This window comes from Leucoraja erinacea, chromosome 35 (genome assembly GCF_028641065.1).
Source record: "Leucoraja erinacea ecotype New England chromosome 35, Leri_hhj_1, whole genome shotgun sequence".
NCBI classification, from domain to species: domain Eukaryota; kingdom Metazoa; phylum Chordata; class Chondrichthyes; order Rajiformes; family Rajidae; genus Leucoraja; species Leucoraja erinaceus.
The window spans coordinates 13,885,958-13,911,218 of record NC_073411.1 but is presented as its reverse complement, the minus strand read 5'-3'; the positions used below and the strand labels follow the sequence as shown (position 1 = coordinate 13,911,218).

Below are 25,261 nucleotides of genomic sequence, written 5' to 3'. Positions count from 1 at the left end.
TGAGGAAAGATGATCATCGGCGGAATCCTTGACAATTTTTGTCCTGATGATCAAGTCTTCCAGGGTTTGAAGGCAATGTTGCCGAGACAATAGACAATAGGTGCAGGAGTAGAGGCCATTCGGCCCTTCGAGCCAGCACCGCCATTCAATGTGATCATGGCTGATCATCCCCAATCAGTACCCCGTTCCTGCCTTCTCCCCATATCCCCCTGACTCTGCTATTTTTAAGAGCCCTATCTAGCTCTCTCTTGAAAGCATCCAGAGAACCGGCCTCCACCGCCCTCTGAGGCGGAGAATTCTCCTCTGCCTTCTCTTTCATGATGGTTTTCACTTGCTTGGTAGATCAGCCCTGGAAAAGGGATGGATATTACCTGGGATTGAGATAGCATCTGATGGGGGGGATCAAGACATAGAAACATAGAAACATAGAAATTAGGTGCAGGAGTAGGCCATTCGGCCCTTCGAGCCTGCACCGCCATTTAATATGATCATGGCTGATCATCCAACTCAGTATCCCGTACCTGCCTTCTCTCCATACCCTCTGATCCCCTTGGCCACAAGGGCCACATCTAACTCCCTCTTAAATATAGCCAATGAACTGGCCTCAACTACCCTCTGTGGCAGAGAGTTCCAGAGATTCACCACTCTCTGTGTGAAAAAAGTTCTCCTCGTCTCGGTTTTAAAGGATTTCCCCCTTATCCTTAAGCTGTGACCCCTTGTCCTGGACTTCCCCAACATCGGGAACAATCTTCCTGCATCTAGCCTGTCCAACCCCTTAAGAATTTTGTAAGTTTCTATAAGATCCCCTCTCAATCTCCTAAATTCTAGAGAGTATAAACCAAGTCTATCCAGTCTGAAGACCCAATACTTCACCCATCCATGTTCCCCAGAGATGCTGCTGAACCCACTGAGCTACTCCAGCACCTTGTGCCATGTATTGAGATGATGAATATTGCTTTGTGAATAGAGCAGTCAAGCTGTGAATTAACCAGTTTGTGGAGCAGCTCAATTGTGACATCAGCCTGCTAGTAATTCACAGTGGCCCTGTGCAGGATTTGGGAGCTGTGTCTGAATTTAGTGAATAGTTCCAGGCCAGGCTGTCCACTGCTTGTATTCCAGCTATAACTGACTGGCTGGCTGTGAGAGGCTGTAATATCACTGCATGTCAGGCCCAAGGCTGGAATTTCCGTGACATTCTGCTAAAAAACCTACCATTCATTATTCAAGATGTTTCTAAGAAACAACTGCAGATGCTGGAAAAATCGAAGGTGGACAAAAATGCTGGAGAAACTCAGCGGGTGAGGAACCCTCCCCCCTACATCAGTCTGAAGAAGGGTCTCGACCTGAAACGTCACCTATTTCCGTCGCTCCATAGGTGCTGCCTCGCCCGCTGAGTTTCTCCAGCATTTTTGTCCACCTTCTATTAATTATTCAAGAGACTCTTTGGAATGTTTTATTAATAAAAGAGCCCAGGTGGGAGCAAGCCTCATGCAGTCTCCTCTCTATCTCTCTCTTCCTTTCAGCCACAAAAATACAGACTGACTGTTAAAAAGACATGAATAGTTCCATTTAGTGTTTGATGGCCAGTGCATTCTGTTGAATCCACTGCCTGGTCTTGTTCTCCAAACCGCAGCCTGTTTAAGCTACGCTCCCTTTTGATAAGGATCTTGTGTATTGTAGAAAGCGCAATTTCCCAGTCTGCAGTAGAAAGATTTTTAAAGTATTGATCTTCTGTAGCCTGGAGGTGTGAATACTTCACAGTCTGAAGAAGGGTTTCGTCCCGAAACGTCGCCTATTTCCTTCGCTCCATAGATGCTGCTGCACCCGCTGAGTTTCTCCAGCGTTTTTGTGTACCTTCACAGTCTATGTTCCTTGGCCCAAGTGATTATCTGATCAGCTTCAATCTACTTCGCTTTCTTTGTGTTTTCATTGCTTCTTTAAATTACAATAGATAATAGGTGCAGGAGGAGGCCATTCGGCCCTTCAAGCCAGCACCGCCATTCATTGTGATCATGGCTGATCATCCACAATTACGTGCATGAGTACATAAAGCTTTGACAACTCGAACTCATCAAATGTGTGAAAGCTGAGGAGTTGCGTTTTAGTCTGTGTAAGTCAGCATCCACAGTTCCTTGTTTCTTCAAAGGGACACGTATGCCGGAGTAACTCAGCAGGACAGGCAGCATCTGTGGAGAACATGGATAGGTGACATTTCACAGAGTGCTGGAGTAACTCAGCGGGTCAGGCAGCATCTGTGGAGAACATGGATAGGTAACGTTTCACAGAGTGCTGGAGTAACTCAGCGGGTGCAGCAGCATCTATGGAGCTAAGGAAATAGGCAACGTTTCGGGCTGAAACCCGTAAGGGTTTCGGCCCGAAACGTTGCCTATTTCCAGAAGGATTTCGGCCCGAAACATTGCCTATTTCCTTCGCTCCATAGATGCTGCTGCACCATAACTCAGCGGGTCAGGCAGCATCTGTGGAGAACATGTATAGGTGACGTTTCACAGAGTGTTGGAGTAACTCAGCGGGTCAGGCAGCATACACCCACCACCCTCTGTGTGAAAACGTTACCCCTCAGATTCCTATTAATTCCTATCCCCTTCACCTTATACCTATGTCCCCCGGTCATCTTCACAGATGCTGCCTCACCCGCTGAGTTCCTCTAACATTTTTGTCTACCTGGGATGTCAGGACTTTCATATGAAGAAAGACTGGATAGACTCGGCTTGTACACGCTAGAATTTAGAAGATTGAGGGGGGGATCTTATAGAAACTTACAAAATTCTTAAGGGGTTGGACAGGCTAGATGCAGGAATATTGTTCCCGATGTTGGGGAAGTCCAGAACAAGGGGTCATAGTTTAAGGATAAGGGGAAATCTTTTAGGACCGAGATGAGGAAAACGTTTTTCACACAGGGAGTGGTGAATCTCTGGAATTCTCTGCCGCAGAAGGTAGTTGAGGCCACAGTTCATTGGCTATATTTAAGAGGGAGTTAGATGTGGCACTTGTGGCTAAAGGGATCAGGGGGTATGGAGAGAAGGCAGGTACAGGATACTGAGTTGGATGATCAGCCATGATCATATTGAATGGCGGTGCAGGCTCGAAGGGCCGAATGGCCTACTCCTGCACCTATTTTCTATGTTTCTATGTTTACCTACCATTAAGAGACTCTGTGCGTCTCCCTGATCTATTCCTCTATCTTGTACTATATATGATTACTCCTCATCCTCCTGCACTCCAAGGAATAGAGTCCCAGCCTAGTCAACTTTGTTTTTTTCAAAGGTTATTGTTACAATAAGCCCAAATTAGAATAGTTGATCTTCAACATTAGGAGTTAAGGTTGGCAAAAATATATTTCACATCAGGGCCTTTTGTTCAGCAGTTTCATTCTATCTGGTCTATTAATGTCAACACTGCTACATGTATAAACTTCCTGTCAGTTGGTTTGACTGTGAAACTCCCATTATATTTTTGGGATCAACTTGCTTTTTGCAGCATTATTTATTTTTTAATTTAATTTTATTTTTAGTAGAAGCAATGTATACTCGTATAAACCATGGTATATCACATAATACATCTCGTGTACAACTTCTTGTTTTAAATTTAACAATATAAAAATAATAGACGCAAGAAAACAAAGAAAGAATAAGAGATTAAGGCTGATAGTGATGTGTAGGCCCCAAAAGTTAACAATTGGGAATTTGTGGATAGATAGAGGGAAAGAGTCCATAGAGGTGTAGAAAAAAAGACGTCCAGAAAGGAAGAGCAAAAGAAAGGAATATATATAAAAAAGGGGGAAAAGAGGTGTAAAAAAAAGGGGGAGAAGATAAAACAGATCAGAAAATAAAAGGGATATACCTACTTCATATCTTTCCACACCCAGTCTGAAATGGTTAATTACCAGAGTTATGTTGCACCATAATATACTTGTAATAAATTACAGCATTATTTCAAGTCAAGAATTCAGTACTTATTATTTTCCGTGATATTATAAAGGGGCTTATGCTTTCTACCCTGGAATGTGGAAAGTCCAACTCGATACCATCATCTACACTAAACCAGAATAGTTGAATGTGGCTGAGAAATGCTGTCTCTGAAATAATTGTCAGCCTACAGGGATCAGACAAATCAAATTACAGAAACTAGATGTCAAACTCTTTACCATCTGTAAAATGTTAGTGTCTGGATAATAAAAGATGAAATCTTTTTCAACATTGTGTTTGAGGTTCTGCCCAGGGAGACTTCATCGCAGTGATCTCCCGACAAGTGGCCATTCAGCCCCTTCCCGCCCCCCCTAACCCCCCACCCCCACATCAGTCTGAAGAAGGGTCTCGACCCGAAATGTCACCTATTCCTTCGCTCCACAGATGCTGCTTCACCCACTGAGTTGCTCCAGCTTTTTTGTCTACCCTTCCTTATCTCTCAATCTCCCTCTCCCCTGAATCTCAGTCTGAAGAAGGGTCTCGGCCCGAAACGTCACCTATTCCTTCGCTCCGTAGATGCTGCTTCACCCGCTGAGTTTCTCCAGCATTTTTATCTAACTTCGATTTTTCCAGCATTTGCAGTTCTTTCTTAAACATTACCAGATTTTTGGTGAGTCATTGGATGAAGATTGGTTTTGTACAAGGACAATTTGAAAAGCTTTGTGGAGGTAATATTAACTAATTATAGCTCAAACTCAAGAGCAGAGCTGTGGGCAACCTTAGTTGAAAGCAAAGCGGGCCCTAGTGCCAGCAAATTATGTCTGCAAGACGGGGTTTGAACAAATCGTCAGTGAATCTCAGGCCATTCTGACCTTTTGCTCATCATTTTAACAATGGAATTGAATTTTGAACAAAGTTGCAGGTCAGACAGTCATTAAGGCGAATGCCGGAGGTGTTTATTGCGGTGGTTAGTTGTACACGTACAGTGAAAGGCAGACTGCTGCAGACAAAATCAGTTCAGCAGGTTATTTAGTTTTAGTTTAGAGATACAGCATGGAAACAGATCCTTCGGCCTATTAACACTATCCTACACACACTAGGGACAATGTTTACATTTACCAAGCCAATTAACCTACACACCTGCATGTAAGTTGTCCCTGATGTGTGTAGGATAGTGTTAATGTGTGGGGATCGCTGGTCGGTGCGGACTCGGTGGGCTGAAGGGCCTGTATCTATAAACTAAGCAAAAACTAGAGCTATAGTCGCTAAAGTGCTGAGTATTGTTCTGATTACCACTGTACAAGAAAAATGTTTTCAAGCAAATGGATGGTGTTACCGTAGCTTCATAGTTCAGTCCAGGGAGGAAAATGATTTTCGAGAATGTTGCACAGATGTTGCAAGAACTAATCATAGTGATGGAGAAAGACAAAAGAATAAGAGTTGGGAAAGTTACATTTAATTGACGTGATGAAAGTATGAGAGGAGGAATATGATGGACATAGCACGCCTTGAAGAAACGAGACTCCGACTAATAGATAAATATGACCAATTCTTAAGGAGTTGGTCTCCTTTCATCGACTTTTTCGAATCATGTGATGCAGCGGTACCGTAAGGATTGCTGATTTCAGTTCATGACGCGGATAGATCTACATCTCCGAATACAGATTGGAAAAATTCTCTTTTAAGGGGCCGCCTCTTCTATTTCTAATTTCCACTTTCTCTCTTCCTTTTTTTATTTTTTATTTACACACTTCACGTTTTTCTACTCTCTACCATCTATTTTTCCACTTTTTCCTCTTTCTATTGATTTCTTTTTCTTGTCCTGCTTACTTCCTTCTTATAACATAAAACTAGAGGTTGTACATAGAATGGATTACGGTATTACATAGTTGGCACCTAAAATTAGGTTCCACTGTACTGTTTTGTGCTGTATTAACTTCTAATAATTTTTTTTTTTAAATAAATAAATAAATAAAAAGAAAGTATGAGAGGAAAGTGAGATGGGGACAACTTCCCTTAGTTTACAAGGGACATGGATAAGGTGAAAGTAGACAAAACTGCTGGAGATACTCAGCAGGTTAAGTGGATAAGGTGAACACTCATAGTCTTTGTCCCACGGTGGGAAGCAGTCAAAAGCTCGAGGGCATGGGTTTAAGGTGAGAGGGGAGAAATTTAACAGGCAACTTAAATATCAGGGGCAACTTTATCACTCAGAGGGCAGTCTGTATCTGGAATGAGCTGCCAGAGGAAGTTATGGAAGTGGATTTACAATGATGACTTTTGTACAGGTATATTGGTATGAAGTGCATGGATGAATACAAAATGCAACTTGGTCGGCATGGGCAAGGTGGGCTGAAGGGCCTTCTCCGTGTCGTGCAACACAATGATTCTGGGACTGTAACTTGGGAGTTTAGTTGTTTGAGGGGGGGCGGGGGGGAGATGAGAAATGATTGATTCACTCTGAGAGCAGTGGGAGTGTGGAGTGTGCTTGAATAGCTCAGGACTTGGCTCGTGGCTGCGTTCCATGCACCATGCCAGGATCAGACGCTGATAGTACAGAGCCCAACATTTAGTTTGGCAAATCTAAATTAATGGCCTTGGCCTTCTAATTTGTTTTTGTTCCCTGTGTCACTTACTGCTGTCCAAAACTCGAGCTGTTCGCTGCCAGATAATTGCTGCCTGACTTGATTTTGTTTTCATCGAACACTGTTTCTTTCTACAGTTGCCTTTCTTGGGGACATTGCACTGGATGAAGATGATCTGAAATTATTCAAGATCGACAGGGTTCTAGATTTCAACAATCACAAAATCCAAACCTTTGGACACTCCTCAGGTAGGTTCATCTTTGAACTCTAGAAACTATCGGATTTGTGATTTCTACACCAAAACCCCCACACACACACACACACACACACACACACATCAATAAACAAACCAAAGATCCCATCCTAGCGGAGGAAAGATACTAGTGCGGAGACGGAAGCCGGTTATGGAAACATCCTCGTAAAAATAAGAGTTCTTTGGGAAAAATCTTCTCCTCATTTTCAGAATTATAATTTATTAACACAAACTGTTCCCCCGCAACGTTGATTACACTGAGAGTCGGGTCGGTCCGGTTATGGAAATGGATGAAAAAAAGGCCCCGCGTTCCGATCCGTTGCGTACTACACGTCAGCCCATTGCATTTAGGAGGAGTGGTCTATCTTGCTCCGCTATAGGATCTTTGATACAAGCCACCAGTGCTGGTCTGCTGCTATTTAAAAGTGCACTGGAGGGCCGTTAGTCCTTTCATGTTCCCACAAATGAACATAAAGTCAATGCACATTTAATGGGCGATCACGGTGGGGCAGCGGTAGAGTTGCCTCCTTGCAGCCAATGCAGCGCTGGAGACCCGCGTTCGATCCCGACTACGGGTGCTGTCTGTACGGAGTTTGTACGTTCTCCCCGTGACCTGCGTGGGTTTTCTCCGAGATCTTCGGTTTCCTCCCACACTCCAAAGACGTGCAGGTTTGTAGGTTAATTGGCTTGGTAAATGTAAGAATTGTCCATAGTGGGTGTAGGGTAAAGAGTTTGTGGCCAGGGTGAGAGGGGTCAGAGATGATCTTGCCCGCTCGCTTCCTGGCCCTTGCAGTGTACGGTTCATCAATGGAGGGAAGGTTGCAGCCAATAACCTTCTCTGCTGATCGGACGATTCGCTGCAGCCTCCAGGTGTCGTGCTTGGTGGCTGAGCCAAACCAGACTATGATGGAGAAGGTGAGGACAGACTCTACGATGACAGTATAGAATTGGACCATCGTTGCCTGGGGCAGATTCCTCAGTTTTCTCAGCTGCTGCAGGAAGTACATCCTCTGTCAGCAGATTCCTCCCCATCCTGGATCAGTCCAATCAGTGTCATCCGCAAACTTGAGAAGCTTGACAGAAGAGTCTGTGGAGGTGCAGTCGTTGGTCTAGAGAGAGTAGAGGAGAGGAGAGAGTACGCAGCCTTGCTTTGCTCCTATGCAGAGGGTCTGTGGGTCCGAGATGTGCTTTCCCAGCCTCACGTGCTGCTTCCTGTCTGTCAGGAAGTTGGTGATCCACTGACAGAAGGGTTCAGGCACAGTCAACTGAGAGAGTGTGGAGTGTAGTAGCTCTGGCACAATGGTGTTGAATGCAGAGATAAACATCCACAAACAAAATCCTCGCACAGGCCAGTGCAAAGGATAGATGTTGCCTCTTGCAGATCATATTTTCTGTAAGACGGTAGAGTTATGATTTATCCTATAGAAGGCTTGTAGTTCGTTAAAAGACATTAGCAATGATTGTAAATAATTAAAAGAAATGAGTGTTGTGGGACAGCGACTTACCTCCAGTGCTTTTGGCAGGCCGAGCCCAAAGCAGATGTTGGCTAGCTGCAGTATTAACTTGAGTAGTGGAGTCAGTTCGACAGATACCTCCTCTTTTCTCAGCTGCCACGTAGTATGTTTGCACCAAGTACCACGGCACTGAGTGCAGATTCAAACCCACGCCTTGTGATCAATGCATCTGGCAACTCTTGGAGAGAATTGGCATCCTCCCTCAGGCAATGGCAAGGCTCAAGTCAAGGTACCGCATGGTGGACTACAGGTCCAGTGGGTGAGATCACCTGGGATCCAGGATGAGGTAGTCAATTGCCTTGGTGGGAGGAACACGGGAGTGATATTAGAGGCACAAGGAACTGCAGATGCATGTTTACTTTTTTTTAAAAAGCCACAAAGTGCTGGAGTAACTAGTGGGTAAGGCAGCATCTCTGGAGAACATGGACAGATGAGGTTTCAGGTTGGTGTTGGAGTTGTCCAATTGTCGGTCTGTGGTCAGCGATCAATGCTGGCTTCACGTGGCATCTTATGTTCATCGTCTTTATTTACGATGGGGGGGGGCGGGGTTAGTAAGTTTGCCGATGACACCAACATTTCATTGTTCTAGGAGAAGCTATACTTCACCCTCGTTAGACCTCATTTGGACTACGCAGTTGCAGCATGGGACCCATACACAGATAAAAACATATCTCCCATCGACCGTGTCCAAAGACAGGCAGCTCGATTTGTTACTAACACCTATGAGAGAGAAGCGAGTGTCACCAAACTTCTGAATTCTCTGGTCGGGGTGGAAGGAACCTCTCCAAGACAGACAGACGTGAAGCTCACCGTTTGACGTTAACGTTTTTACAAAATGTTAAATGGTCAGCTCGACATAGACTACAAGACCTACACCAAACCCAAACCAATTAGGAGCAGACGAGGGCATTGGATCCAATTTGTGATCCCAGCTACAAAGACAGATGTATACAGCAATTCGTTCTTCCCCCGCACAATTAAAGCATGGAATAATCTCCACCCAACTATAGTTACCCAACCAGATGCAACTACATTTAAAGTAGCTCTTTCTTCCCAATAACCCTTTCTGGCTTAAGTCCTCCCTTCACCACCTCCACAGTTTAAATTCCATTTGGAATATTTTGGAGGACCAGGAAACCAAGAAACCAAGATGGTTTGGTTGACCAGAGAAAGTTGCCGAAGGTTACCACCTCACCTACTTCAACTGGGAAAGTGGGAAAAGGAATGGCCGATGGAATCTCACTCAAACAAGTGCAAAGTGTTTGATTTGGAGCCACACCCCCTGGCTGATCTTCCCCAATCAGGACACAGTTTTGATTCCTCTCATAAGATCAAAAGTGATAGGAGTAGAATTAAGCCATTCGGCCCATCGAGTCTACTCCGCCATTCAATCATGGCTGATCTATCTCTCCACTCCTAACCCCATTCTCCTGCCTTCTCCCCATAACCCCTGACCCTGTACTAATCAAGAATGTATCGCTATCCATGGAGCAACATTTAATGTTGCATTTCATTTAATTTTAAAAAGTCATTTTTCTTTAGTGTCCAGATCCAGTTGACTTCTGTCCACAAACTGCTCCACATAGAGTGACTGCACCGGGCTCTTGGTAACGGCCTACAGCAGTGTGAGTGTGCCGGGATAGAGCTATATCTGGCCTTACCACATAGAATCATACAGCATGGTAACTGGCCCTTCAGCCCAACATGCCCATGCCAACCATCCGTACTAGTCCCACCTGCCAGCGCTTGGCCCATATCCCTCTAAACCTAACCTATCCATGTACCTGTCCAAATGTCTCTTGAATGTTATGACAGTACCTGCCTCAAATACCTCCTCCGACAGCACATACCAACCACCCCTTGTGTGCAAAAGTTACCCCTAGGGTTCCTATTAAATCTTTTCTTTAATCTGAAGAAGGGTCTCGACCCAAAACGTCACCCATTGCTTCTCTCTAGAGTTGCTACCTGTCCTGCTGAGTTATTCCAGCTTTTTGTGTCTATCTTTGGTTTAAACCAGCATCCGCAGTTCCTTCCCACACAAATCTTTTCTCTACACGTGTAGAACCCTGTGAACTATTATTTCAGTTATTGTCGTCCTTTTACTGAGTCTGAAGAAGGGACCCGACTCGAAATGTTATCTGTTCATTTCCATCCACTCAGTTCCTCCTGTGTTGTGATTTTTGCTCCTGGTCTCTCGTATCCGTCATTAACTGCTCTTGACCTCCTTCTGACCTGGGAATTTACAAAGCGAGCCTCAAATCCACCTTGGGGTGTGGAATTGTTCACCAATTATACCACGTGGTTTTAACGGTGCACATAGCTTCACCTCAACGGTAGACTTGGAACAAAATGCAATGCGATGCAATGGTGTAATGCCTTTGTCGTTGCAAAACAGAACCTCTCTGTGTTAACTGGGACCAGCGACAATGGACGTCTACAACTGGGATCATTATCCTATTGAGAACACAATGCTTGGCTTCTCTCATGAGGAAAATGACATGCTGTTTGGCACGGAGCCTTCTGGTGGATTCAAGTAATGATCACTAGTGAAACAGCTGGTAGTGTGAGCGTAAATAGGAATTAATGACGTGTTGTGGCGTGCCGCATCAGGTGACCAATCTGCTTTTAATTGTCCTTAGAAATCTTAGTTTAGTTTAGAGAAACAGGCCCACTGATCCCCGCACACTAACACTATCCTACACACACTAGGGGCAATTTGCACTTCCACCAAGCCTATTGATCTACAGACCTCTATGTCTTTACATAGAAACATAGAAATTAGGTGCAGGAGTAGAGGCCATTCGGCCCTTCGAGCCTGCACCGCCATGCAATATGATCATGGCTGATCATCCAACTCCGTATCCTGTACCTGCCTTCTCTCCATACCCCCTGATCCCTTTAGCCACAAGGGCCACATCTAACTCCCTCTTAAATATAGCCAATGAACTGTGTGGCCTCAACTACCCTCTGTGGCAGAGAGTTCCAGAGATTCACCACTCTCTGTGTGAAAAAAGTTCTTCTCATCTCGGTTTTAAAGGATTTCCCCCTTATCCTTAAGCTGTGACCCCTTGTCCTGGACTTCCCCAACATCGGGAACAATCTTCCTGCATCTAGCCTGTCCAACCCCTTAAGAATTTTGTAAGTCCTTAAGAATTTTGTAAGTGTGGGAGGAAACCGAAGATCTTGGATAAAACTCAAGCAGGTCACGGGGAGAACGTACAAACTCCGTACGAGAAGGGACACATTTCAGGTGGAGACCCTTCTTCGTCACCCATTCCTTCCCTCCAGAGATGCTGCCTGTCCCTTTACCTCCCCCCTCGACTCCGTTCAAGGACCCAAGCAATCGTTCCAGGTGCGACAGAGGTTTACCTGCATCTCTTCCAACCTCATCTATTGCATCCGCTGCTCTAGATGTCAGCAGATCTATATCGGTGAGACCAAGCGGAGGTTGGGCGATCGTTTCGCCGAACACCTCCGCTCGGTCCGCAATAACCAAGCTGACCTCCCGGTGGCTCAGCACTTCAACTCCCCCTCCCACTCCGTCTCCGACCTCTCTGTCCTGGGTCTCCTCCATGGCCACAGCGAGCAGCACCGGAAATTGGAGGAACAGCACCTCATATTCCGTTTGGGGAGTCTGCATCCCGGGGGCATGAACATCGAATTCTCCCAATTTTGTTGGTCCTTGCTGTCTCCTCCCCTTCCTCAGCCCCCCTGCTGTCTCCTCCCATCCCCCAGCCTTCGGGCTCCTCCTCCTTTTCCCTTTCTTGTCCCCACCCACCCCCGCCCCCGATCAGTCTGAAGAAGGGTTTCGGCCCGAAACGTTGCCTATTTCCTTTGCTCCATAGATGCTGCTGCACCCGCTGAGTTTCTCCAGCTTTTTTGTGTAACCTTAAATGCTGCCTGTCCCGTTGAGTTGCTCCAGCATTCTGTGTCTATCTTCTCTTGAATCTCCTCTTGTTTTGCTGAGGGCAGCGAAAGTTAATTGCAGCTCTTCTTTGGTCTCGCCACATAATTGAAGCCCTTCATCCGTGATGCTATTTTGGTTAAACTCATCCACTCCCCCACCTTCCCCATTTGAAGTTGTTGAGTAATTGAACAACCAGCTACGGCCAGCGTGATCGTTCCATCGCAGCTGTGTGGATAATAATTTAAATGAAACTAAACATCCTTTGGAAGATCAGAGTTTTGTCTGCTCTTGGAAGAAAGTGTTTTATCCCCAGGGCTACTGGTGCTAGAAACAGAGATCGAATTGAAGAATGTTAAGTATCCAGATAATAAAGGGCCTGTCCCACTGTACGAGGTAATTCAAGAGTTCTCCCGAGTATTCCCCCGATTCAAACTCGGAGAATGTCCGTGGATGTCCGTAGCGGCTCGTACCAGTAAAACGTAACCATTTTTTTCATCACAAGTATTTTTTTACTCGTGGACAACAGTTGATTTCTAGACACATTTTTGGTGCTCGTCCCACAGCCTAAGGCCGGATACTTTCCCTGGATACTTTCAAGAGAGAGTTAGATAGAGCTCTTAAAGATAGCGGAGTCAGGGGATATGGGGAGGATCTAGATCCAGGCACACACTATCCTAGTGTGTGTAGGATAGTGTTAATCTACAGGGTTTGCTGGTCAGGCTGGACTCGGAGGGCCAGTTTCTACGCTGTATCTCTAAACTTTGTTAAGTGCAAGTGTATAGGAATAGTGCACAGACAGTTTGCAAGAGTCACCATGTCTTGGTGTGATTCTTTCAAGAATGGATACATGCACATGGATATGCAAGGGATGTAGGGAGCTACAGGCAGAGGAGATGCGTTTATTTTGGCATCATGACCAGCTCAGACATTGAGGGCCGATGAGCTTGTTCCTGGGCTGTACTTATCTATGTTCCATGCAATGACATGATGCGCACCAAATCGTCTGATCTTCTGAATTTGTAGTCGGCAGGGCAGTACTCTGCATATCGTCAACTTGGATGTGTTGTGCATACTAATGTGCTGTTAGTGCCCCCTTTAAACAGTCTAGTGAAGATGAGTTGTCTAGTGCCTCTGGTCTTGGCAATGCTTACTGACATTTAGTGCACATTGAAGAGCCAATATATCTGCCATTGAATGAATGGCAGGTTCTTATAAGTTCACGATGAGGCAGAATTTACCAAACATTCTGATTTCAGAATGACTCAAGACATGGCGATGTTCCGAATCTGCTTTTGACCTCTACCAGACTGTGTTCCAAGGCTCCTTATAAAACTCTCCCCATCGGAACGGGACACATAGAGAGAGCCATCCGTCTCCACTCCACAGCCATCTCCAGGCTTCTGGTACCATCAACTGTGTTCTTGCTGTTGTGTAAACCCACAGGACGCTGGCAAGGCCATGTTGGCTGCGTTTCCATGTTGTACTGGCCAATGCAGCAATTAATGGACAAGGTTTATACAGACTGGGGCACTGGCTAGAAGCCAGGTATTCCAGGAAAGTGACTGGGGTCAAAACTCCACACGTTCCTCAGTGATGCATTTATAACACATGATGAAGTGCCTCGGGTCATTTATGAAGTTTGGGCGTAAACAGTCGGGGCCAGAAGCCACGCTAGCACATCGAGGATGTTGTTGCCAAGTTCTAGTCCCCACGTGTGGCTTCAGACCTGAGTGATGAAGGTATTGTAGGGGTGTAGAGCATTTGCAATGTCAGACCCAATTTTGAAGGCAACACATTCCAAGTCACACAGGAGGAATAGATTCGAGAACAAAACACCTTGTAACTTCTCTTCAATGGTCGGTGTGAATGACACAGCAATAATAAAAACATAGAAACATGGAACATAGGTGCAGGTGTAGGCCATTCGGCCCTTCGAGCCTGCACCATTCGCCATTCAATATGATCATGGCTGATCATCCAAATCCGTATCCTGTACCTGCCTTCTCTCCATACCCCCTGATCCCTTTAGCCACAAGGGCCACATCTAACTCCCTCTTAAATATAGCCAATGAACTCGCTAGAATTTAGGAGATTGAGGGGGGGATCTTATAGAAACTTACAAAATTCTTAAGGGGTTGGACAGGCTAGATGCAGGAAGATTGTTCCCGATGTTGGGGAAGTCCAGGACAAGGGGTCACAGCTTAAGGATAGAGGGGAAATCCTTTGGAACCGAGATAAGAAAAACATTTTTCACACAGAGAGTGGTGAATCTCTGGAATTCTCTGCCACAGAAGGTAGTTGAGACCACAGTTCATTGGCTATATTTAAGAGGGAGTTAGATGTGGCCCTTGTGGCTAAAGGGATCAGGGGGTATGGAGAGATGGCGGGTACAGGATACTGAGTTGGGTGATCAGCCATGATCATATTCAATGGCGGTGCAGGCTCGAAGGGCCGAATGGCCTACTCCTGCACCTATTTTCTATGTTTCTATGGCCTCAACTACATTCTGTGGCAGAGAATTCCACAGATTCACCACTCTCTGCGTAAAAAATATTTTTCTCGTCTCAGTCCTAAAAGATTTCCCCTTTATCCTTAATAACGGAGTGGCAGTGAGGGTGAGGTGTTCAGGGACAATCTATTCAAGGGAATGACATTTGAAGATATGACTTCACATTGTGATGGAAAGAAAGCTAAGTGCTGAAACGGCATTTGCACTAACTGTGCCTTTCTTTGTGAAAGATATATATTTTTTTTCATTTTTTTTTTATTGAAAGATTACACGATGACTCTGTCAATATCTATCAGAGCGAGTTTAAGTAAAACGGACCGAAATTCTGCGAATAACTTGCTCGTGTTGCTGTTGGAATCGATGCCAATGGGTTGAGTTCTTGGTGACCCCTCGCTGGTCCAAACAGCAGATGTGGGATCATTAGAATGGCTTCGTGCTGAGCAGCAGACTACTTTCTCTCTCTCTGGAACTAGCGTTCACTGGATCCTTGTATTGATAGGCATGCACGAGGTAAAAATAATATCGTCACAGGAAAGTCAAGTTGAGAGGCTGCAAAGAGGATAAACCACCCTCCCCTCTCATTGGAAACCGCTCCATGCTAAAAATGTGTGTCTAAATAATTCCCTGCTGAGAGTTTGTTTTTTAAAAGAATACAGAATAGTCAGACGAAAGTGCCGGAGAAACTCAGCGGGTGCGGTTAGCACCCGCTGAGTTTCTCCAGCACTTTTGTCTACCTTCGCTCTTCCAGCATCTGCAGTTCCTTCTTGAACAGAATAGTGAGAGTTGGATAGTGTGGATGTGGAGAGGATGTTTCCACTAGTGGGAGAGTCTAGGACTAGAGGCCGCGCAGCCTCAGAATTAAAGGGCGTTCTTTTTCGGAAGAAGAGCGGGATACATTTATTTTGTCAGAGGGTGGTGAATCTGTGGAATTCTTTGCCACAGGAGGCTGTGGAGGCCACCTGTCAAAGCGAAGCCACTGTTCGGTCTGAATGTCTGTTTATATTTCAATTTTTAGGCCTATTTTAGATATGGTCATTTTAATTTTTAAAGCTGTATGTATTTATTCTGTTTCTATTAACCGAACTGATTGGGAAATAATTTTTTCGTTTCATCTGTGTATGTAAGTGCTCAGTTGAAATGACCTTAAAGTAAATACTGGATACCGAATACTTCTAAGGCAGAGATAGATAGATTCTTGATTAGTACGGGTGTCAGTGGTTATGGGGAGAAGGCAGGAGAATGGGGTTCGGAGGGAGAGATTGATCGGTGATTGATCGGTGATTGAATGGTGATTGATCGGTGATTGATCGGTGATTGAATGGTGATTGATCGGTGATTGATCGGTGATTAATCGGTGATTGAATGGTGATTGATCGGTGATTGATCGGTGATTGATTGAATGGTGATTGATCGGTGATTGAATGGTGATTGATCGGTGATTGGTGATTGAATGGTGATTGATCAGTGATTGATCGGTGATTAATCGGTGATTGAATGGTGATTGAATGGTGATTGATCGGTGATTGAATGGTGATTGAATGGTGATTGATCGGTGATTGAATGGTGATTGATCGGTGATTGATCGGTGATTGAATGGTGATTGATGGTGATTGATCGGTGATTGATCGGTGATTGAATGGTAGTAGACCTGATGGGCCAAATAGCCTAATTCTGCTCCTATTCCTTGTGACCTTATAACCATACACCAGGAGGTGCAACTCCAGAGCCAACAAGATCATGAGAGACCCCTTCCACCCCAGCAACAGACTGTTCCAGCTGCTACGGTCAGGCAAACACCTCCGTTGCCATGCGGTGAGAACGGAGAGGTTGAGAAGGAGTTTCTTCCCAGATGCCATTAGGACTGTAAGCCCCTATCACACCAGTAGTTTGTTTGTTTGTCTTTTTGCACACAAAGTCCGCGAGCATTGCCACTTTTTTTCATTTCACTGCACATCTCGTATGTGTATGTGACGATTAAACTTGACTTGACTTGATCGCATATTGACAAGAGCTGGGATCTGATCGTCTGCTGTTACTCATGCTGTTACTCAGATGGAAATCTTTTACCTGGAAGGGTAGTTGTGGGATTTTGCATTCTGTGAGTAATCACTTGTGCAAGAGGTTCAGTCCTGGTGCGTTATGTAAATACCTATGATGCTGTTGAAGCTGATGAATTCCTAATTACTCCTCATGCTTGCAGTATCTTGTTAAAGCCCTGTGCCCACAAGATCAGCTGGTTCTCTTTCCCCTTGTATGTGAAACAAAACACTACTCCTGGTTTTTGCCAGACTCTGTGGGAACAGTAGATTCTTGTGGGGCTTGTTACAGAGGGTGGAAAGGATTTGTCGTTGGATTTGGAGAAGGGGGATCATTGGAGACGATGCACGCGGTTCGCCAAGAAGGTTTTGGGGAGGTTTTGTAAGGGATGCAGGGAACTGCAGATGTTGGAATCGTGAGCAAAACGCAAAGTGCTGGAGGAACTCAGCAGGTCACCCGACATCTGTGGAGGGAAACTGCTCTCAAATTCACTTGGACAGTCTCCCAACACCTACCTCCCCTTTCATCATCTCACCGTCTCCATCACTGGAGAACTTGCTGCCAGAGGAAGCTAGAAGCAGGTTCATTTGTGACTTTTAAAGGGGATTTGGACAGATGGAGTGATTTCGAGTTGAAACAGGCCCTTCGGCCCAACTTGCCCACACCGGCCAACAAGTCCCAGCTACACTAGTCCCACCTGCCTGTGTTTGCTCCTTATCCCTCCGTGTACCTGTCTAACTGTTTCTTAAACATTGGGATTGTCCCTGCCTCAACGACCTCCTCTGGCAGACACAAAATGCTGGAGTAACTCAGCGGGTGAGACAGCATCTCTGGAGCAAAGGAATGGGTGACATTTCGGATCGAGACCCTTCTTCAGGTCAGTCCTGACCCCGAAACGTCACCCATTTCCTTCGCTCCACAGATGCTGCCTCACCCCCTTATAGTTTTATACTCATTGAACAAGTCATAGAAAATTAGTAAAACTAAAAACAAAAATGTGTAAAAGTGCAAAGTTTAGCACCGAGTTGGGTTGAAACTCTGGAATAGAATGAACTGGGCACTAGAGTGGAGGGTCTTGAGGACGATGGGCCAAAGACCTCCCATGTTTGAGTTTAACTTGCGACCTTGTGAACGCTCGTCTGGTGAATGTCTCCGTGGGAAAATACTTCAGCATCCATAGAAAACGCACTGCAGATGAGTCATTGCCTTCAGCACAGAAAGGCAGACAACTGGCCAAAAAAACAAAGTCCCCAGCTGATAGCTCAAGGGAAAGAAATAATGAGGCACGAGCGGAGAGTTGTAACAGCGTTCCCACTGCAATCCGTGCCGGTTTACTTTGTCTCTGTGGATTTACTACAGGGAACAGACAGGCGGGAGACCCCGTGTTGGTCGAGGGGTGGGTTCAGACCTCCTGTGGACTCGGGCATCTGATCCCATTAATTGGACGTCAGGAGTTACATTGGGCAGCATCCTTCATGGGTGCAGCACAATGCAGGAAGATTGTTCCCGATGTTGGGGGAAGTCCAGAACAAGGGGTCATAGTTTAAGGATAAGAGGGGAAATCTTTTAGGACCAAGATGAGAAAAACATTTTTTTTTCACACACACACAGAGTGGTGAATCTGTGGAATTATCTGCCACAGAAGGTAGTTGAGGCCACACAGTTCGTTGGCTATATTTAAGAGGGAGTTAGATGTGGCCCTTGTGGCTAAAGGGATCAGGGGGTATGGAGAGAAGGCAGGGACGGGATACTGAGTTGGATGATCAGCCATGATCATATTGAATGGCGGTGCAGGCTCGAAGGGCTGAATGGCCTCTACTCCTGCACCTATTTTATATGTTTCTATGTTACTCGCGTACCTTCCTCACACACATCATGTGGTGCACACCAGGTACACACCAGGTACACACCAGGTACACAGGTGTTCAACAAGCCAGCATTGCTGCAATTAAAGCCCTTGTCCAAAAGCCGTAGAGAACTCACCGAAATCTCTTTGGAAGGAGCCTTGCCTATGTAACTAATATTTCATATTATAGTCTGCACGTGTGTTTAATTAAACCTGTGTGTATGTTGTTTGAATGAAGGAGTTGGCAACCAGCTGTTACCACAGAAATCCAACGCTGTAAAGTTTCTCTGGAGGATGTTTAGTGTGGTTTTAAGTTCTGTGCAATTAAGATGACTGCTGCTTTCTTTCCGGGAGTCTGCATCATTAGGAGGGATGTGGGACTCAACAGCAAGGAGGTGGGTGGCTGGAGTTATTCAAGGGCACCATGGGTCTGCTCATGCGTTGTCAAAAAGAGTAGCTTGCCTTGGGTTAGAATCGTAGAATGGTTGAAGTTCTGGCACAGATACTGGCCCTTTTGGCCATTTCCACAGCTAGCAATCCCTCTGGACTACTCAGAAGGAGAAAGCTGGTTTCCTGCTCCATGCAACACAGCAAGGAAGGACCCATCCTGCCAAAAGCTGCCTGTTTGTTTAGTTAAGGCAGCCTAGTTGTTATGATCTTGGACCAGCGATCCAGAGTTTACAAGTTCAATATCTACCAGGGCAGATTGTAAGTTTCACAAGTTCAAGGAGCAGAATTAGTCCGTTCAGATCATCGATTCAATCATGGCTGATCCATCTTTCCCTCTCAACCCCATTCTCCTGCTTTCTCCCCATTACCCCCCGGAATCCCATACTAATCAAGAATCTCCCAACCACATTACCGCAGCTGTCACAAATTCACCACCCTCTGACTAAAGAAATTCCTCCTTTCTAAAGGTACGTCTTTTTATTCTGAGGCTGTGCCCTCTGGTCCTAGACTCTCCCAATAGTGGTAACATCCTCTCCGCATCCACTCTATCCAGAAGGGTTTTGGCCTGAAACGTTGCCTATTTCCTTCGCTCCATAGATGCTGCTGCACCCGCTGAGTTTCTCCAGCTTTTTTGTGTACCTTCCACTCTATCCAGGCTTTTCACAATTCGGCAAGTTTCAATGCGGTTCCCCCCCCCAATCCTTCAGCGATTAAGGGAGGGGGGGGAACCACTAATTCAGAGAATAAGATATGTTGGAAGGAACTGCAGATGCTGGTTTACACCAAAGAATAGACACAAAAAGCTGGAGTAACTCAGCGGGACAGGCAAAGCATCTCTGGAGAGAAGGAATGGGTGACGTTTCGGGTCGAGACCCTTCTTTAGACAATAGAATTGATTTTCTCTGGTGGGAGATGCCAGAGTAAGGAAGGGTAGTCTTAAATGACAGAAGGTATGTCGCCAAAATGCAACAACTTCACAGGAACTTTACCCTAATCTCCACCAATGTCTGCTAACCTCCCAGAAACCTATTCGGGCCGAATGACCTAGTTTAGTTTAGTGTAATTGAGTTCAGAGAGTTACATCGTGGAAACAGGCCCTTCGGCCCACCAAGTCCATACTGACCAGCGATCCCCACAATCCTACACACTAGGGACAATTTACATTTACACCAGGCCAATTAACCTGCAAACCTGCCCATCTTTTGAGTGTGGGAGGAAACTGAAGATCTTGGAGAAAACCCACGGGGAGAACGTGCAAACTCCGCACAGACAGCACCCGTGGTCAGGATCGAACCCGGGTCTCTGGCGCTGTGAGGCAGCAACTCTACCGCTGTGCCACGTGAAGATCTGAAAATCAAATTGGCGGATATTCATTAAACGAGGATGATTAAATATATATATTGGAAATAAAGCAGTGAATGAGGTTGAGATTTGACGAGTTAAGAAACAGTGGAGTGGCAGAACTAATTGAAGAGACCAAATGGCTTCCCCTTGATCCTGGGCCTGCTCCAGAGTGTCTGACCTCACAGCAGAGGGCACATAGATGTAGGAATGATGGCTGCAAGAGCAGCGGGGGAGTTGCCTTTTACTGCTGTTTTCTCGCCTGCCGTTGCACAGTTAATCGTGTTCAGCTGCCTGGCTGCCTGGGCTTGTCGTGGAGGCAGAGGCAGCCTGGGAGCTCCAGCCCTGTCCGCAACACCTGAAACAAGGAGAGCTAGTTTAATGATGTTCTGAAACCCGAGCCTGCTTCTTCTCTTCCACTGATCTTCCACGCACTCACTCCCACCAGTTGGTTTCCAGCCCAGATTTCACACGTTCGTTGATCTTGCCGTTTGTGCTGCTGTAACAAGAGGTAAACGTGGCAGTGCCTTTAAATCTGGCTCGGCACGCCGTGCTTGTCTCTGGCTCTAGCCACTTGTGAGTGAGGGGGATGGAACCTTTCACATTTCTTGCAGCAACTTTAGATGTTACTTCAGATGTTAGAGCGAAACAGTCCCTTCGGCCCACTGAGTCCATGCTGGCCCAGCGAACATTAGCACTATCCCACACACTAGGGGCAATTTACAAGCCAATTAACATACGTCTTTAGAGTGTGGGAGGAAACCAGAGCACCTGGAGTAAACCCACATGGTCACAGGGAGATTGTACAAACTCCGTACAGACAGCACTCACAGTCCGGATAGAACCTGGGTCTCTAGGAGAAGTCCAGGACAGAAAGGTCAGAGAAGTCCTGGGCCTCCTCCATTGCCAGAGAGAGGCCCAGTGTAAATTGGAGGAACAACACCTCATATTTCACTTGGGTAGTTTACACCCCAGTGGTATGAACATTGACTTCTCCAATTTCAGGTAGTCCTTGCTTTCTCCTTCCTTCCCCTCCCCATCCCAGCTCTCAAGCCCCCTCTTCCTTTCTTTTTCCTGCCCTCCCTCCCCGACATCGGTCTGAAGAAGGGTCTCGACCCGAAACGTCACCTATTCCTTTTCTCCACAGATGATGCCTCACCTGCTGAGTTTCTCCAGCATTTTTTGTCTACTCTTGGTTTTTCCAGCATCTGCAGTTCCTTCTTGTACATTCCAGATATGTTCATAATAACTTTGATAACACCAAGCATAAAGAAGGTGGCAAACCATCGGGGGCTGGGGGGTATATTATTGATTAATGGATATCTAGACCAACTCATGGATGAATGAGCATTCTTTGAGGAAAAAATGGACCGATTAAAATGATTTTACAAGAAGGCTAATGTATATATATGAAGTGAATGAGAGAGCATCAGTCTGACTGATTTGGATTAATTTAGTCTTAACCTGTCATCATGGCTTAATGACCATGCTGCCAACCTCCCAATAAAATTGCAGCTTGCAGTAACGTCTGGTATATATAATTTGTGCTGTAAAGTTTCTGTTTTTAGTTGGCAGCAATTGTAGTTGCAGTTATGTTGTCGATTTTTATAATGTGTTTTGGATGCAGCCCATCTCTGAAAAAGTCCTTTATGGAAACTGGAACAGCACAATGAGGAGCTGGCCCTTCAGCCCACAATGTCTATGCTGAACACGATACAAGTTAAACTAATCTGCTCTTCAACTCCTCCTCCCGTTCCGAATCCGACCTTTCTGTCCTGGGTCTCCTCCATTGCCAGAGTGAGGACCAGTGCAAATTGGAGGAACAGCACTTCATATTTCGCTTGAGTAGTTTGCACCCCAGTTGTATGAACATTGCCTTCTCCAATTTCAGGTAGTCCTTGCTTTCTCCCTCCTTCCCCTCCCCTTCCCAGCTCTCCCACAAGCCTACTGTTTCCGCATCTTCCTTTCTTTTTCCTGCCCCCTCCCCCCCTCCGACATCAGTCTGAAGAAGGGTCTCCACCCGAAACGTCGCCTATTCCTTCGCTACATAGATGCTGCCTCACCCGCTGAGTTTCTCCAGCATTTGTTCTACCCCCACTGCATGCATGTGATCCCTATCCCTGCACATGTATGTGGCTATCTATAAACCCTTGTTAACGTCACTATCGCATCTGCTTCCATCGCCATTCCAGCTGCCCGCTGCACTCTGTTATTTAAAAAGGGAATAAAGCTGGAGGAGGAGGTGGGGGTAGGACAAAGTCTGGAGAGTGATAGGTGGATTCGTGGGGAGGATTTGAATTTCAGATGGGTGGAATGTGACAAAGGCTCGAGATGAAAGGAGGCAGGAGGGTGTCAGATGTGGAGAGGGCCGGTGGAGATGGAAGTGGATAGCCAGAGAGGGGGGGGGGGGGAGGGTGGATGGGGGGGGGGGGGGGGGGAGGGGAAAGTGGGGGATAAAAGAGAAACGGGAGACACTGGGATGGGAGATGAGGGTACGATGGAAGGCAACGGAGCAGGGTGGGGGGGAGAGAGACGTTTGTAGGAGATGAGAGAGTGCACCAGGGTGGAGGTGAGAGGAATACAAGGAAACAAAAAGCCCAAGAAGTCATGACGGACGTTGTTGGGACATTTCCACGAGTTAAACATTTCACCATCTGTTTCACCGTCTGAAGAAGGGTCTCGACCCGAAACATCACCCGTTCCTTCTCCAGAGATGCTGCCTGTCCCGCTGAGTTACTCCAGCACTGTGTGTCGATCTTCAATTCACCATCTACCAAGTTGTTTCCCCCCCAGGAATTTATCAATCCGATCGCCCCTCATTCGACTAAACTCCACAAAGAATAAGGATAACGGTTCTTTAGCTGATCTTGAGAGTACAACCCCTCTCTCTCCCCACACGAGCTGGCCAAGCAAATCTCTCTCTTATTGAAGAAAGAGTAAATGGAAGGAAGCAGTTTCCATTGGCAGAGGGTTAGTAACTGGAGACCAGAGAGTGTGAGGATCGTAAAGAACAAGATGTATCTTTTAAAGGCAAATTGGATAAGCAAACTAAAATGAAAAATGTGCGGGCTTGGAGATGGAGTGAGTCCAAGGGGTTATTCAGAGGCAGCTCCAAATGTCATCCGCAACTGCAACTGATGCCAGGCCAGTTATTACGTTTCAGACTTAGACTGAGTTTTTGTTTTTGCAGCAGGTTTTTAGGTGGGCAGTGGAGTTTGATGACACATCAGCCATGATCTTCTTGGTTGGAGGAGCCTCCTTGAAACAGCCCTTGAAAGTCCTGGATGGAGTGGATGTGGAGAGGATGTTTCCACTAGTGGGAGAGTCTAGGACCAGAGGGCACAGCCTCAGAATGAAAGGACCTGCCTTTAGAACGGAGATGAGGAAGAATTTCTTTAGCCAGAAGCTGGTGAATCTGTGGAACTCATTCTTGTTCTTGGTTTCCTGGTCCTCCAAAATATTCCAAATGGAATTTAAACTGGAGATGGTGAAGGGAGGGCTGTGGAGGCCAAGTCAATGGATAATTTTAAGGCAGAGACAGATAGATTCTTGATTAGTGCGGGTTTCAGGGGTTATGGGGGAAAAGACAGGAGAATGGGGTTTGGAAGGAGAGATAGATCAGCCATGATTGTATGGTGGAGTAGTCTTGTTGGGCCGAATGGCCTGATTCTGCTCCTATGACATAACCATGTGAACCTGAATGTTTCAGTGATGGGCGCATTGGCGGACTGATTCTTGACTTGAGAGTTGGCACATGTTGGCCGGTATGGGCAAGTTGGGCCGAAGGGCCTGTTTCCATTCTGTATCTCTGTAACTCCATGTCCTGTTCTTCGTTACCAGACTAGTTGAGAGCTAATACAACAGTGTGCTTTCCCCGTCTTCAGTATAAAAGAAAAGAGAGACAGATACTATTTTAAAATCCTCTGATCCTTTTATTTTTTGTGGGCAGCTTGCAGCTCCGATGAGGATTTCATTTTATTTTTCTGGTCCCTCCTGAAGGGTTGGCATACCTTGCTGTTTTCAGCAAACTTACCAGCAGTAAATCCGAATGTTTGTACACTGTGGATGTGACAATCCACTCCTTCTTTTGAATATGTGGCCACGCGGTGAATGTCAAATACTGGAGTCGAGCCCAAATCAACTTAAATCTCTCGTTTACTCCATATTCCTCCCTTCATTCTGTACAGTCACAAACCCAAACTTGACGTTCCGAACGTCTTAACCATTTCCCTAAATATTTACCAATAGCGGCGTTTTTGCAGAACTATTTAAATGCCGTAAAAACAATTACAAGTTGAACTCTCTTATTTAACTGGGCCACATCACAAATACTGCTTGAATTGAGCAACAAGAGCAGCAGATTGCTTGCTAACTCTGCGATATGGGGGTGATCGAGTCCAATGCCTGCCTCTATCTCTGTTTCTCCAAGGTTGCTCAGATAAACCAGAGGTCATTTAATTATTTTACACATGGAACATTCCACCCAATGCTTCTTGTAATTTGTTTCGGAAAAGGTTTTGTTTACAAATTAAAATGTCAGGTCAGCTTTGTGCTATCTCTATAATTTGTGCTTTAGGACATAATTGTTGCTCAGCCCTGCACTTTTCTTGATTGAGAAGTCCCCTTTTGCATTTTTACCCTTCCTGATCTTTGGAAGGTCATCATTATCAGTCATGGCTCCACTTGTCCCACTTTCCCTGCAATGCTTCATCCGAGACTCCGATCAGTGAGTGAAAGTCAAAATACTGGATATCCGACACAGAGACGGAAATGCTGGAAACAGTCATGACTTATGGTCAAATGCCCCTGTCCCACTTAGGAAACCTGAACGGAAACCTCTGGAGACTTTGCGCCCCACCCAAGGTTTCCGTGCGGTTCCCGGAGGTTTTTGTC

General features: G+C 45.8%; 2 protein-coding genes across 2 annotated transcripts in view; both read left to right on the top strand.

Annotated features, from left to right (window-relative positions):
- Positions 1 to 25,261, top strand: part of LOC129713369 (metal transporter CNNM3) — a 135,036-nt gene that overhangs the window by 52,078 nt on the left and 57,697 nt on the right. The gene's annotated exons all lie outside the window — the stretch shown is intronic.
- Positions 1 to 25,261, top strand: part of LOC129713367 (bone morphogenetic protein 1-like) — a 98,948-nt gene that overhangs the window by 23,440 nt on the left and 50,247 nt on the right. Inside the window, exon 2 of the mRNA XM_055662370.1 lies at positions 6,649 to 6,759. Within this exon, the coding sequence (XP_055518345.1) occupies positions 6,649 to 6,759 (111 nt within the window). The remainder of the gene's footprint in view (positions 1 to 6,648; positions 6,760 to 25,261) is intronic.